General features: G+C 41.4%; 1 protein-coding gene across 2 annotated transcripts in view; it reads left to right on the forward strand.

Moving 5' to 3' along the window:
- ARHGAP21 (Rho GTPase activating protein 21) overlaps positions 1-12,681 on the forward strand; it is a 430,157-nt gene that overhangs the window by 324,373 nt on the left and 93,103 nt on the right. Inside the window, exons 8-9 of one of the 2 annotated variants that reach the window (XM_086941662.1) lie at positions 198-227; positions 1,481-3,407. In XM_086941662.1, the coding sequence (XP_086797788.1) occupies positions 198-227; positions 1,481-3,407 (1,957 nt within the window). The remainder of the gene's footprint in view (positions 1-197; positions 228-1,480; positions 3,408-12,681) is intronic. The other variant, XM_086941663.1, reaches the window with a different exon arrangement.

Genomic DNA, 12,681 nt, shown 5'->3' on the forward strand with positions numbered 1-12,681 from the left:
AATCTTTGAAGCTGGCATGTTCACGCGGATGCAAAAGTTGTATTTTATGCTCCACTGCCCTTTTCCTCTTTTGGTACCTTCCAGAGAAATCAGTGTAGATGTATTTTTAGCTTGCTGTACCCAGTATCAGTATGACACCATAATTCTGTCTTTACATCAGTAAGCAGCTTTTACTATGCTTTCCTATTTCCTGCCAGCTGCAGTTTCCAAAGGATGTCACGACACTGGTAAGAAATGCACAGGAGCCATTTCTTGGCTTCCGGTTTTATTTTTCATAAGGAATGCTTTTTTTTGATGCATCACTCTTTTTTTCTTCAGCGTGCCGTTTAACTGAATTCCTTTTCTGTTAATAATCCTCTTCGTTTGTAATATGTATGCTTGCATTGATTTAATTTATAATGATTACCTACTGACCGTATTAAAATGTATTTATTTTAGCAGCGTTGAAAAGCCTCGCCCTCTCTAGCTGCACTTTTCTCTCAGTGTCATGTTTATGGCTGCCCCTGGCTTTACAACCGGTCGTGTATATACACGCAAAAGGCAAGCTTTGATGGTTTGCATTAGGCATGCAATAATTTATGCAGGAAATTGTGACATAGAATCCCACATTTGAGCTGTAGAAAACCTTAGGAAGCATGCTTATTCCCAGCCCCACTTCTCTGCACTAGCAAGCTTTGCACAGACGTGCTTAATCATATTTTAACCAAATGCCAGCTAAGTTGATAAGTAACATGGCTTTGTGATATAATTATACCCGCAGTTTGCTTTTATTGTGTCTTGTGCACACACTGTCTTTTTTATAATGATAATTCAAGGTTTTCTCAATAGTGAGGGTGGTTGATGAAACATGCAGTCTTGTTAGATCATGTTTCCTTCCTCTCTGATTCTGAAATAAAAGAAAAATACTTCATCAAAAAATGAGTAGTTATTTTGAGTGCTACATAAGTGCATGCACCACCGATTATACAGCATACTTCAGCTATGTTGTAGTTGCATACGGTAAACATGAAGGCAAATCTGGAGTCCATTGTTGTATGCCTGTATTTTAAATATTTAAAGACGTATGGTGTTTCTGTAAGGGTAAAGAGGTCAAGTATTGATTGAAGCTTTTTTGTAATTTGACATTTAGTGCTTTTAAAATATGATGTAAAGCATTCATATCAATATTCGTTAACATCGCTGTAGTTTTATAGAGGTAATTTGATACCTGAAAATAATATGTATACTTAATTACCCTTGCTTTAAATTATCCTTATTACAGTTAATGATAACTGGTGTCAGGAAAATATGGCAAAAGCCATGGCTCCCGAGATGGGTTAAGTTATGGAAAATATTTTCTTCTCATCCATTTAATAAATACATTTGCAATTTCCTGTGCATGTTTACTCAGCAGTGAATATGCATATGTGAGCTTAAATGATAAACCTTGTTACAAATGTGCGTGTTTACTTCTAAATCTATGTTCTTCCTTCTTTTATAGGCGTATTCACAGGATGCATACTTGAAGGGCAACGAGGCTTACAGTGGCAATGCACATAATATCCCTGAACCGCCACCAATATGTTATCCAAGACTAAAATCAACATCTTCGTTGATAGCACAGCCCATTGAAATCCATGCTCCAGACACTTCTCCAAGCAAGCAACCACCCATAATACCAGCACGGACGATGACACAACCTGATAGGAACTACAGAGTGGAAATACAAGTGCCTCCATCGCCAACTGATATCATGAAATCAAACACCGCTGTATGTGTTTGTAATGATAACGTAAGGACCGTTGTTGTGCCTTCTGAGAAGGCTGTAGATACTTCAAGTAGAACAATCCGATCAGGTCCACCGCACAGAACTGAGGAAGTGAGATATGGCTTGCAAGATTCAGTCGCCTTTAATACAAAAACAAGAACCATGTCTCCATCTTCCTTGGTGCCCACCACCATGCTGAATCAGCCCTCTTCACTTGCAAGAACCACAGATGCAGCATTAATGAGATGTGGGAGTTATGCAGGGCACACTGAAAGAATTCTGAGCACTAGACAGGCTAGCCGAACTGTGGAGTCTCCACTGCCTCCAGGCCATGGTTCACCAGGTGCCCACCAGCACATAGACTGGAAAAACTATAAAACCTACAAAGAGTACATGGATGATCGAAGGCTGCAAATGTATGGCTGTCGCACAATACAGGAACGATTAGATAGTTTGAGGGCAGTGTCGCAGAACAACACAGATTACAGTCAAGTAGCGCCAAACCGCACCGCCTTACAGGTACGGCGAAGAAGTACTTCTCACGATAGAGCGCCTCAGTCTGTTCAGGTCAGACAAAGGAGTGCTTCTCAGGAAAAGCTTGAAGATCCGATATTGGTGAAAGATTGTCCAAGAAGTGCTTCCCAGGATGCTTTAACAACACCAGCAATTGTTTCCCGGAATCACAGGACAGGCTCATGGGATTACCTTGGAAGGCAAGCGGATCCGTTTGAACTAGTCAATGCCACACTCTCCAGTCCAGACACGGATAGGAAGCACACTTATAAATGGACTGGTTTCACTGAGCAGGACGATAGGCGAGGTATTTATGACCAATCTAGGCAACATTCTTTTCACACATCCGTCAGACCTCAGAACTTTTCGGTGTCACCTGGTGTGTTTGCTTCAGAAATGAGACGCGGGAGCGCTAGGGTGGTTGGTTCTGGTTCTCCGTTCCAAAAACCATTGGATTTGAATACATTACAGCCGACTAAGGATGTTCAGTGTGCACGTGGCACCATTCAGTCTAGGCCTGTTTTACAAGAAAGATCATCTCGCATCCAAGGCTCTAAAAGTAATTCATTTAAAAGTCCTATTCCATTTTCTGCAAAGCCATCACATTCCATTAACCAGAGTCTTGATGACAATTCCCTGAAAGACCAAAGCAGAGTAAATCACGTGCATCAGAGTGGTAAGCTTAATCAGCAATCAAGGCAAAGATCAGAAAGTGCTCCCGATCAGCACACAGAGACGGGCTTCAGCATCAAATCCTCTGGCTCGCTGTCTTCTCAAGCTCCTGTTAAACGTGTCCTACAAGCTAGCAGGAGCGCAACTACCTCTGAAGATGTAAATGTGTCCAATAATGTGTGTAATGATTATGAAGAGGCAAATGCACAAGATTCTAAATTGGAGCAACCACATGTTATCGACAGTGATGATGTAGTTGTTTTGAGGGAAAAGCCTTCCTCTGCTCGCTTGACACCACAGCCTTTGAGACACCAATCTTACATCCTGGCAGTTAATGACCAGGAACCGGTGTCGGACAATACCTGCTGGTTGCCCAATGATGCCCGTCGTGAAGTGAATATCCGAAGGATTGAACAAAGAAAAGCATCAGGTTCCAGCCCAGCTGGTGATTCTTTGGCATCAATTCCTTTCATAGGTGAGCTTAATGCATTAAACAATTGTTCATGAGCATGCAAGCTACAGGACATTTGTTGAGTATTTGTAGTTGTTGGATTTCCATATGGCTTAGTTTTCTTGGTCACTTTTCTTTCCTGTTGAAAGTAGTCTCGCCATTTTCATTTAAATCCTGACTCCTTTACAGCATTTTCATGTTTCTCACCTCCAGCAGTTTCTTTTCAGTTTATATGAAGTAGTGGAAAACTCTCTTGGGCGAGGAGTCTCCTTTTCCATTAATCTTTTCAAGGATACCAAAAACACTTGCCACCAAGTGAAGTGGAATGCTCCTTTTACTGTGTACAAGTCCCTTTCATATACTCATTATCCCGTGTCTGCATATTTTTCAAAAAGCATTTACAAATCTCTGCTCAAAATAATCAATTGCACCCACCATAAAAAACACACAAAAAACAAACCACACTCATCTGCACATTACTATACTTTGTATTACCATACACCAAAAGACCATATGGGCATGCTGTAACTGCCTATCCCACACAAAATAGTCTACACCATGTTCTATAAAACATCACACCATAGGACAAACTCTTCTTTATACACTATACCATACCCATAAGTCTTACGCTACTATGCAACACTGCAGCATAACACATCAGACCATACAATGTAATACCACACAGCAGAACTCTACACAGCTCCAAAAAATGCTGTATCCAAGACATAAAACCACTGCAAGCCTGTGTCATCCACAACATACTAAACACCAACTTCATACTAGTATACCCCACCCAAAACAGTACAACATAACATATCACTGACCAAAACGATGCGCAATATAGCGCTAAGCATACTTCCACAATTATATTTTACATTACATATCTCCACAACCCAACATGTGACTCAGAGCAACATCTGACCACTCAACAACACACTATACCTCTCCATCACACTATATATCTCCATAGCACACTATGTACACAATACACAGATCTTTAAGGTGCATGCCACACCAACCACTACCTCACCTCGCATCACACAACCCCATAACATGACAGCAAACTACTCAACACCATACCAAGCTGTATTCTGAATCACAGCATTACAATACATCTCATCACATAAGGCACCAAAACACACTTAACACACCATGCCATTGGACTTAGAAGAGATCAACATACCGCTTAACATAGTTATTCTATATGTCATCCCACACCTAACCTCATACATAGAACTCATCAGTACATATCATCATATGTAATACATCCCTATCACCATAAATCACAACACTGAACATCACACTTCCCAACTAGTTCAAAGCACTCATTACCACAGCACCAGTTTAATGATAACCCTGGACAGTACTCCCAATTCTCAGTTTAGTAAAGGTACGCAAGACTCTTTTGATCGATTGACTGCAAGTAATACAAAGAAAGCTTAAAAAATAATTATCAGGAACTTTTCAGATCTTAGCACATTTATTAATCAAATCATATAGAAGGTATCTAGCGCCGCTTAGAGATTGGCATAGCACATCGGACAACCACTCGTTTTCTGAATCAAGCCTTACGAGAGGTGGTCAAACAGTGCCATGCAGCCAAAGGATGTGGATGTTGGGGAAAAGGACACAGCTCGTACGCAACAGCTAGTATCAATATATAAATCACTTGAAGTCACACTACGCATTACAATTTCAAAATATTATTCATTCTTTTTCACACCATAATAGTGAGAATATCAGCAAGGACCCTGAAGCCACCAATATACACTCCAGGCCAATGGCAGAACACATTGTTTTGCTTGTAAGTCACATGACCTGTTCCTGCATTGATATTTCCATGTTGATCACAATTATCAGAGGTTAGTCTTGTAGAACGGTACTACACGGAGAGCACGTGACAAATAATTATACCTCAGCAAAATGTTCAAGAATCCTACAAAAGGACAGCGTAGGCCACACACTGAGAAAAAGATAGGACCAATTAAATTAGGGTTTCAAACACATGCTGAGGGTTACCAGACTAATGACCCTAACGCCATGCCAATAACACTCAAACAGCGCTAATTGGTATTGGAACATTGAGTATTGAGCCATATCAAAAAGTGTCACAGGTATGTGCATTTGTGTCACAGGGGTCTGTTAAAGAGATAGAGCTTGGATCACATTTCTGATGGCAGGGTCTCCCAAATGTTTTAAGTGTGAGCAGTGCGCCGCACACTAAAGTAAATGTTAAACACGGATCTCTGGGGCAGCATCATGCACGTTTCATTCTAGAAATTCAACCCCTCCATACCCCAGTTACCAGACCATGGAAGTGGGTAATAACTGAAGACCCACATGTTGCTAGAGTTATCATTGACCCACTGTTGTATGAAACCTGGATATGTCCTCTACTCAACCATTGTATCACATCTATAACTAATTTAAAGCTATTTCTTGTATATTAGAAGCTACACATTGAATTTTTTATACATTTGTCGAACAAACTTGCAAGTCATCAATACCTACAGTAAACTGTATGTTCACATTGTACTTCTTAATACTACAGTAGTGCTGGGCTTAATATTAATCAAAATATTTTTATAGTATTTAATTGTTAATGCTTCACAGCTGAAAACGTATGTAATATATTCCCATCTTATTTAAATCCAAGCAGTTTCTTTCAGCAGAAGTAAGAGTGACAATTTCATGAAAGACGGACGAGGGCAATTCTCACATATTGGATTTATTATTGTAATTTTGTTTATTTGTGAGTGATCTAAAAATCCTGAGAACACTACCACTATTCAAAACAATACTATTAGGGATGTCATTAAGGGTGGCCCCCACAGGAATGTGTAATTATCAGAATTTATATTACAAACTGGCAAGTTTCACTACCAGTTTGTGACCTCTAGTGGGGATGGAGCCTTAGGATTGGACTCCATTTCCAGGCGAGTGCCGCCTTGTGCCTGTCTAGAAAAAGAGTGAATGCTACAAACGTCCTGAACGACTTCGAGATGTTTACAACATAACCTTGCAGTGATACTAGAGAGGGTAGAGCATAGCCACACATATATAATTGGTGTGTGTTCACCATACACTGCCAGAATTCATCAATCCTCTGGCATTGGCAGGTTAGGTGGAAGAGATCAACCATTTCATAACGTACCTGGGGCACTCCTCGCTGGTTGAAAGAGCAAACCAGGTGTATCTTCAAAAGGATTTATCTTAGTACTGTAAGAGCACGTTATGTATTAATTTGTACCTGTTATTCATGCGTTGCCACACACTCTTTGCACACCAGTGCCCCATTCATCGTTGAGAGGCATGTTGTGACCAGTGTCCCATTGACGCCTTGCTGTAGGTATCTTTCTCAGACTCCCCTGTGGACTCATTGAATACCGCTTAACCACCAGAAGTGTGTGTCCAGGGATCATTAGACTTGATTTAATATTGCAGACTCTGATTTCTCTGGGAAACCACCCTCTTACATCTTGCAAGATATGCTTTAGTCCGAGGTATGTGAATGTCAAGTGATGCTGTCTTCCCTCTGTCATTAAATTGGATGTGTGTAATTGGGAGTAATTTACATTACATCCTGCAAAAACCGTGTTAAATTGAGTTTAGAAAGTTTGGGTTAACCTGTATCTCTGAGGTCATCTGGAGAGCATGGTTATCTCCTAGAGGTACGGCTGGCAGCAGAGAAGGTCCAGTTGTATGTGTGTTTTTCTTGGCAAAGCGTTGTGGTTTCAGTAGAAGGTTGTTTAAACTCCTGGAGGATCTATTACCGCAAGAGAACACCAGTTTCTGAGCTAGGTAACTCAGGGTGTTGTGGTGTATGGCCTTGTGCATCATACATGCGATTTTTAGTTGAATTCTTGCCTCGAAAGGTAGCCAGCTGAGGGCTCCAAGGTCAGGGGAGATGTGACTGTTCATTTTGGAGCCTGTTATGAGTCTAGCTGCTGCATTGATTGAGGCTCATAGAGGGCCCATCGTCGACCTGGGAAGGCCACAGAGAGAGAGACAATCTCATATTCCACTCTTGGGATTACAAGTGCTTGGACTGCCAGTTTGAAGTCATTTGCAGGGAGAAATGGTTTCAATTTTCTCAAGGTGTTCATTTAGAAAGTTTGCTCCTTTTGTAGAGGCGCTGATGTGTTTCTGCATATTTAGATTTCTGACCAACGTTAGTCCCAGTGATTTCGTCGAGTCACTAATAAGAGGTTGACAGTTGAGTGCTGTTAGGTGGTACATCCGTTCAAGAATGTTGGTCGATTGGCTAGGCGGAGCGATTAGGAGGAATTCCGTTTTGAGGGTGTTTAGTTTCAAATGATTTTCGGCGAGCCAGGTTTGTTTTTTGAAGCGTTGTGTTACGCAATTTGATGCCGTCTAGTGAGTGGATCTTTATATAAAGTTGTGTGTCATCTGTATACATGTGATACTGTACATTAGAGGAGCTGAGAAGTTCGTCAAGCAGTTCTATGACAAGGTTGAAGAGCATAGGCGAGATGGAAGAACCCCTTGGGACTCCTAAGGTGACTGGGACGGGCTTGGATAAGGACTGAAAAACCTTGAATCTTTGTGATCGGTTTTGAAGGAAGGAGGTGCACCAGTCTAAACAGGTCCCGATAATCCCATTCTGTGTTTCAGGAGATCTAGCCGGTTGTCATGTTTGACGGTGTTAAAGGCCGAAGATAGGTCGAGCAAGATGACCAGACATTCTTCGTTTTGGTCAAGAATTTTCAATGCTTCATCTATTTTGTGGGTCATGGCTGATTCAGTGCTGTGTCCTGCACGGAAGCCAAATTAATATTGGTTGAGCAGGTTGAATTGATCAATGTGGTTGCCAAGCTACATGTGCACACATTTTTCTAAGAGTTTGGCCAAAGTGGAAATATTAGATATTGCACAATAGTTAATTAGGTCCGTGGGGTCAGTCGATGGCTTCTTTAAAATGGGGGATACCTGCCCTGCTTCAAGGATTTCAGGGATGGTTCCTTGAAGGAGAGAGTTATTTATAATCTTGGTCCATATAGGTAGTAATAGTGGAATGAAGTCTTTTATGTAGTTTGTGGGAAGCGGGTCAATGAAATGGTTGGAGGGATTCAGGGCCACAAGCATTTTTAGTATAGATTCTTCACTGTAAGTGTTGGAGGACCAGGGTGCGTTGTTTGAGGTCAAACTTTGTGACTCCTATGAAAGTGGCTCCTAACAGGGGTGAGGAAGAGACCATGTGCCTGTCAGAGGAAGAGACGTGTGCGTGTCAGAGAGGGATATAAGGTCGTTGAGCAGGTCCTTTTTTATATTTTCTGTCTTCAACGTGAAGAAAGAGGAACATTCTTGGCAGTTGGGTGATGTCAGGTTTAGCTTGGGGGTGAAGGGGGCCCCCTTAGATTGAGTTTTGATTAGTTCAAATAATTATTTGGGACGGTTCTTGGCTTGGTCTAATTGATTACTGAAGAACTCTGCTTTTGATCGTCGGATCTTTCTGTAGTATGAGTTTCGCGTGGTTTTTAGTAGCTTGAGGTGGTCAGAGGAAGGTGCTGATCTCCATTGTAGTTCAATTAACCTTAGTGAACGTCTGTCTTCATTTAGCCTATCATCGTACCAAGGTTTTGTGTCTTTTGTGGAAACTCTTTTCAATTGTAATGGAGCGAGTTTGTCTAGTACCATATTAATGGTGTGGAAGTAATGGTTACTTAGGTCTTGTAAATCAATTAGGACTTCGGGGGGAAGAAGGATGTTAGGGCTGACTGTAGTGAGTATGTCAGGACCGACCTTTTTTATTTAGATTTCTCTTCCAGATTTTAGTCCTCGTTGATTGGGCAGAGAGATTAACTGGTTCATTTTTGTATAATGTGATGATGTGGTGGTCGGACCAGTCACAAGGGAGGATCATTTCGAGCTGAAGGGAGTCCGCTTTAGAAATGACTAGATTGAGAGTTGAGCCTTTTTCGTGTGTGTGGGACTGGCACATTTGGGTAAGGTCAAGGTCTGAGAGGAAAGCTTTTTAGGCTGTTGACCCCTGAGTCGTCAAGGTCATTCCAGTGGAGCTTTAGGTCACTGAGGAATGTTTGAGTAATGTTTTTGTCCGGCATTAGTAGCTGTAATATCCATTAGGTGTTCAATGTAGGTGAGGTTATTCCCTGGATGATGGTAGAATGTTTGCAATGAACACACTAGTTTGTTGTTACTATTGATGTCTAGACAAAGGTATTCACAGGAGGATAGTACCGGTGAGTGGGAGCGATTAACAGAGAGGTTGTTCATATGAATGCAAGCAATACCGGCACCAGGTCTATCAGTTCTATCTTGTCTTGTGATAGCGTGGGAACCAATATGTCTAAGATGGGCGTAGAAGAATCGTTTAGCCAGGTTTCGGTCAGAATTAGTAGGTCAGGTTTGTTAGAGAGTAAGAGGTCAGCTATATCAACTGCATGTCCTGAGGCAGATCTACAGTTTACAAATTTACATTTTAGACCGGCCTTGATGGGTGTTGTGTTGGGTTCTTGTATGAGGGGGACTTGCATGAGGTTGTTTTCAACTATAACTCTAGGGTAGTGTCTTGTGACTCGATGGTTATTGGAAGGGATGGATTGGATAAAGTAATGTTTATGCAAGTTGTTTGCGTGTGCAGTGTTAGTGGTGAGATAGGGCGGATCATAGGAATGGAGAAAAGAGATTAAATCTTTGGCTGATAGCAGATTTTACCTACAGATCGGACGGGTTGAGGCGTTGGGGTGTAGGGCAAGTATCTCCATCTTTGGGGCTAATGTGTCTGGGAACTTGTGTGTGGCTGTTGGGTACGTTTTTCGTAGTTAATATGGGGGGTTGTCCGGGATTCTAGTTCAGAGCATTTGAACTTAGATTGATGTAGAATCAGGTCATGAAGCGTCTGGAGGTCCTCTTTTGCTTGGGATAGAGAGAGTAATATCTCATAGAGTCTGGGGTCAGGAGTGGGAGGTAACATACTTAATGTAGGTAAGGGAGGTGATTTTAGGCCATGTATGTGGTTTTGGGGGGGTGGGGGGAGTCGCCATCTGGTTGGTTGTGATGCGATCTTTCTGTGTGAATGTCTGTAGGGGGGGGGTGGCAGGCCGGGATGAGAGGAGGAATGGATGTGGGGTATTATTGGGACCATGGGAGTATTGATGAGGTAAGATGGTGCAGAGGGATGAATGTGGGGTATTATAGGGACTGTGGGAGCCTGTAGGTCTGAGATTGACAGTGCACCTTTAGGATATGCTTGGGTCAAGATGTCCCAAATAATGTATGCTAGCCATATGGGTCTGCTAAATTACGAGCGAAGTATGGAGAATAAAATCCCTAATGAGTGAGACTGGAATGTTATGAAGGAGCTAAAGAAACTAGGAGAGGACTACCATCTTGATCAGTGGTATTCTGCCATTGACCGAAATAATTTTATACAGCATTCTGCTTGAGTAATCAGTACCTTTACAGCAGGGCCAGAGTTGTCTCTAATTATGTTTTTTTTAACATGTATGCACATTAATTCAAGGTAGTAGAACTATTCCAGGCACTTTTGTAATTGGTACTCAAACTCAGTCATCACAGTGGACGACCTGAAATGCACGTTTTAGAATTTACAGCAGTAACCATTTAATCCTGAACATTTGCCAAGTCAGATAGTTACACTGACATTCTGAAAAGGTTCACCTGAGGCCGTCCTATGAAAAGTAGCATGACATTGATCTGTAGTGACATCAGGAGCCGGCGTGTAAACGAGATACCGCTTCCATATAGAGTGGGAAAGCCAGTGACTGCACTGCGTTAATGGAAAGAAGCTGCGAGTGAGTACAGAGTGTGGTTAATTTGCCCTTTGGCATTGGATTCAGTGCAGAGTAATATCAGTAACTGGATAAAATAGCCTCATATTTAAATTCTGTGCAGCACCTCCTAGAGAAGTGCCCTATCCGGTTAATCAAAGGACTTCTTCACATCCAAAAATACCATTGCAACATGCAGGACATTATGTAGTTGGCGGACCAAAGCCAAAATGGTACGGAGGTTTTGAGTGGTGTCTCACACTAGTATGAAACACGCGTGATCTGAAAGCATTAGGATGTTGCATGGCCAATTGGCATCCTATGTAGTAGTGAAGCATGTCACATTTTAGGTAAATGTGGTTCTGTGATCGTTACATATTTACACATTACACAAATAAGGTACCAGACTACCGTATTTGGATATGTGGTGTAACCACAGTAGTAAGATCCCCGAGCAAGCTGGCGAACTCCTGTAAAACACCTAGTTTCCATTCCTTCCCTTAAAGGCCAATATAGGTTCCTTTTAAGACAGTGCTCTAGCTGCCAAACGAATCTTAATAGAAAAAGACTTGAAAGTAAGAGTCACCACATCAGATCAGGTAAACAATCTTTTCTTCATTGCTTTTCTATTCGCCACTGTGGAAAAACGACATTCAGACAAATACCAAGCAGGCTGAGGTCTTGAAACATTTCTGAAAGGCTCAGTGCTGCAAGGGTTATCCAGTGTGATGACCAGCTCTGACACATTTGAAGAGAATGATCAGTGATAATTTCAATGCACAATGCAGTGCATGCAGATGTAACCAAACAAAGCAAACAATAAACCTTTGTCTGTGAAAGTTGGTGGATTTCAATGGGCTTTTGAGAAGCATTGAATATTAAATAAGTTAACATCACCTCCAATGTATACTTGAATCAGAATTGCGGAGTCGCACACACGCATTCATGTTGCTGTCCCCGGGTGTCCTGTGGTTGTTTCTAAGAAAATCTTTTCGAAAATTTGGATAAATTGAAATATTTAACTCTGATAATCCAGCCGTTGAACTTGTAGGAGAATGAGTTGCAATGCGCTATCGAGAAGAGTGTGGACATTCTTTAGCGCATCAAGAAGATACACGTTTACTCTTGTGGCTTTAGAGACTGGAAGGTGTTGGCCATGTATTGATTGCCATGGTCTCTACATACATTTTGTTGACGATCTAACAGGTATGTGGCATTTTAATTTCCTAATGTTTCTGAGACGGTAACTGAGATTCTGTTTGTATTTTGCATAGTGTATTGTATTGTCCGAACAAACACAAAGTGGTTGTTGTGGTCAAATGACAGTAAAACTACACTGATGCAACATTTTCAGTTAATGTTTTATGCTCCCTTTCTAGAGTCTGCCCTCAAAGTTTGGGTTAAACAGAATTCTTAATTATTGTTTTATGTGTAAATTAAAAGTAACTACTACAGATTGAGGCAAGGTTTAACATATAAAATGTTTTGTCTTCAAAGTTTATGAAAGCTATACCATAAACCTTTAA

This window comes from Lissotriton vulgaris, chromosome 10 (genome assembly GCF_964263255.1).
Source record: "Lissotriton vulgaris chromosome 10, aLisVul1.2, whole genome shotgun sequence".
Classification (NCBI taxonomy): Eukaryota; Metazoa; Chordata; class Amphibia; order Caudata; family Salamandridae; genus Lissotriton; species Lissotriton vulgaris.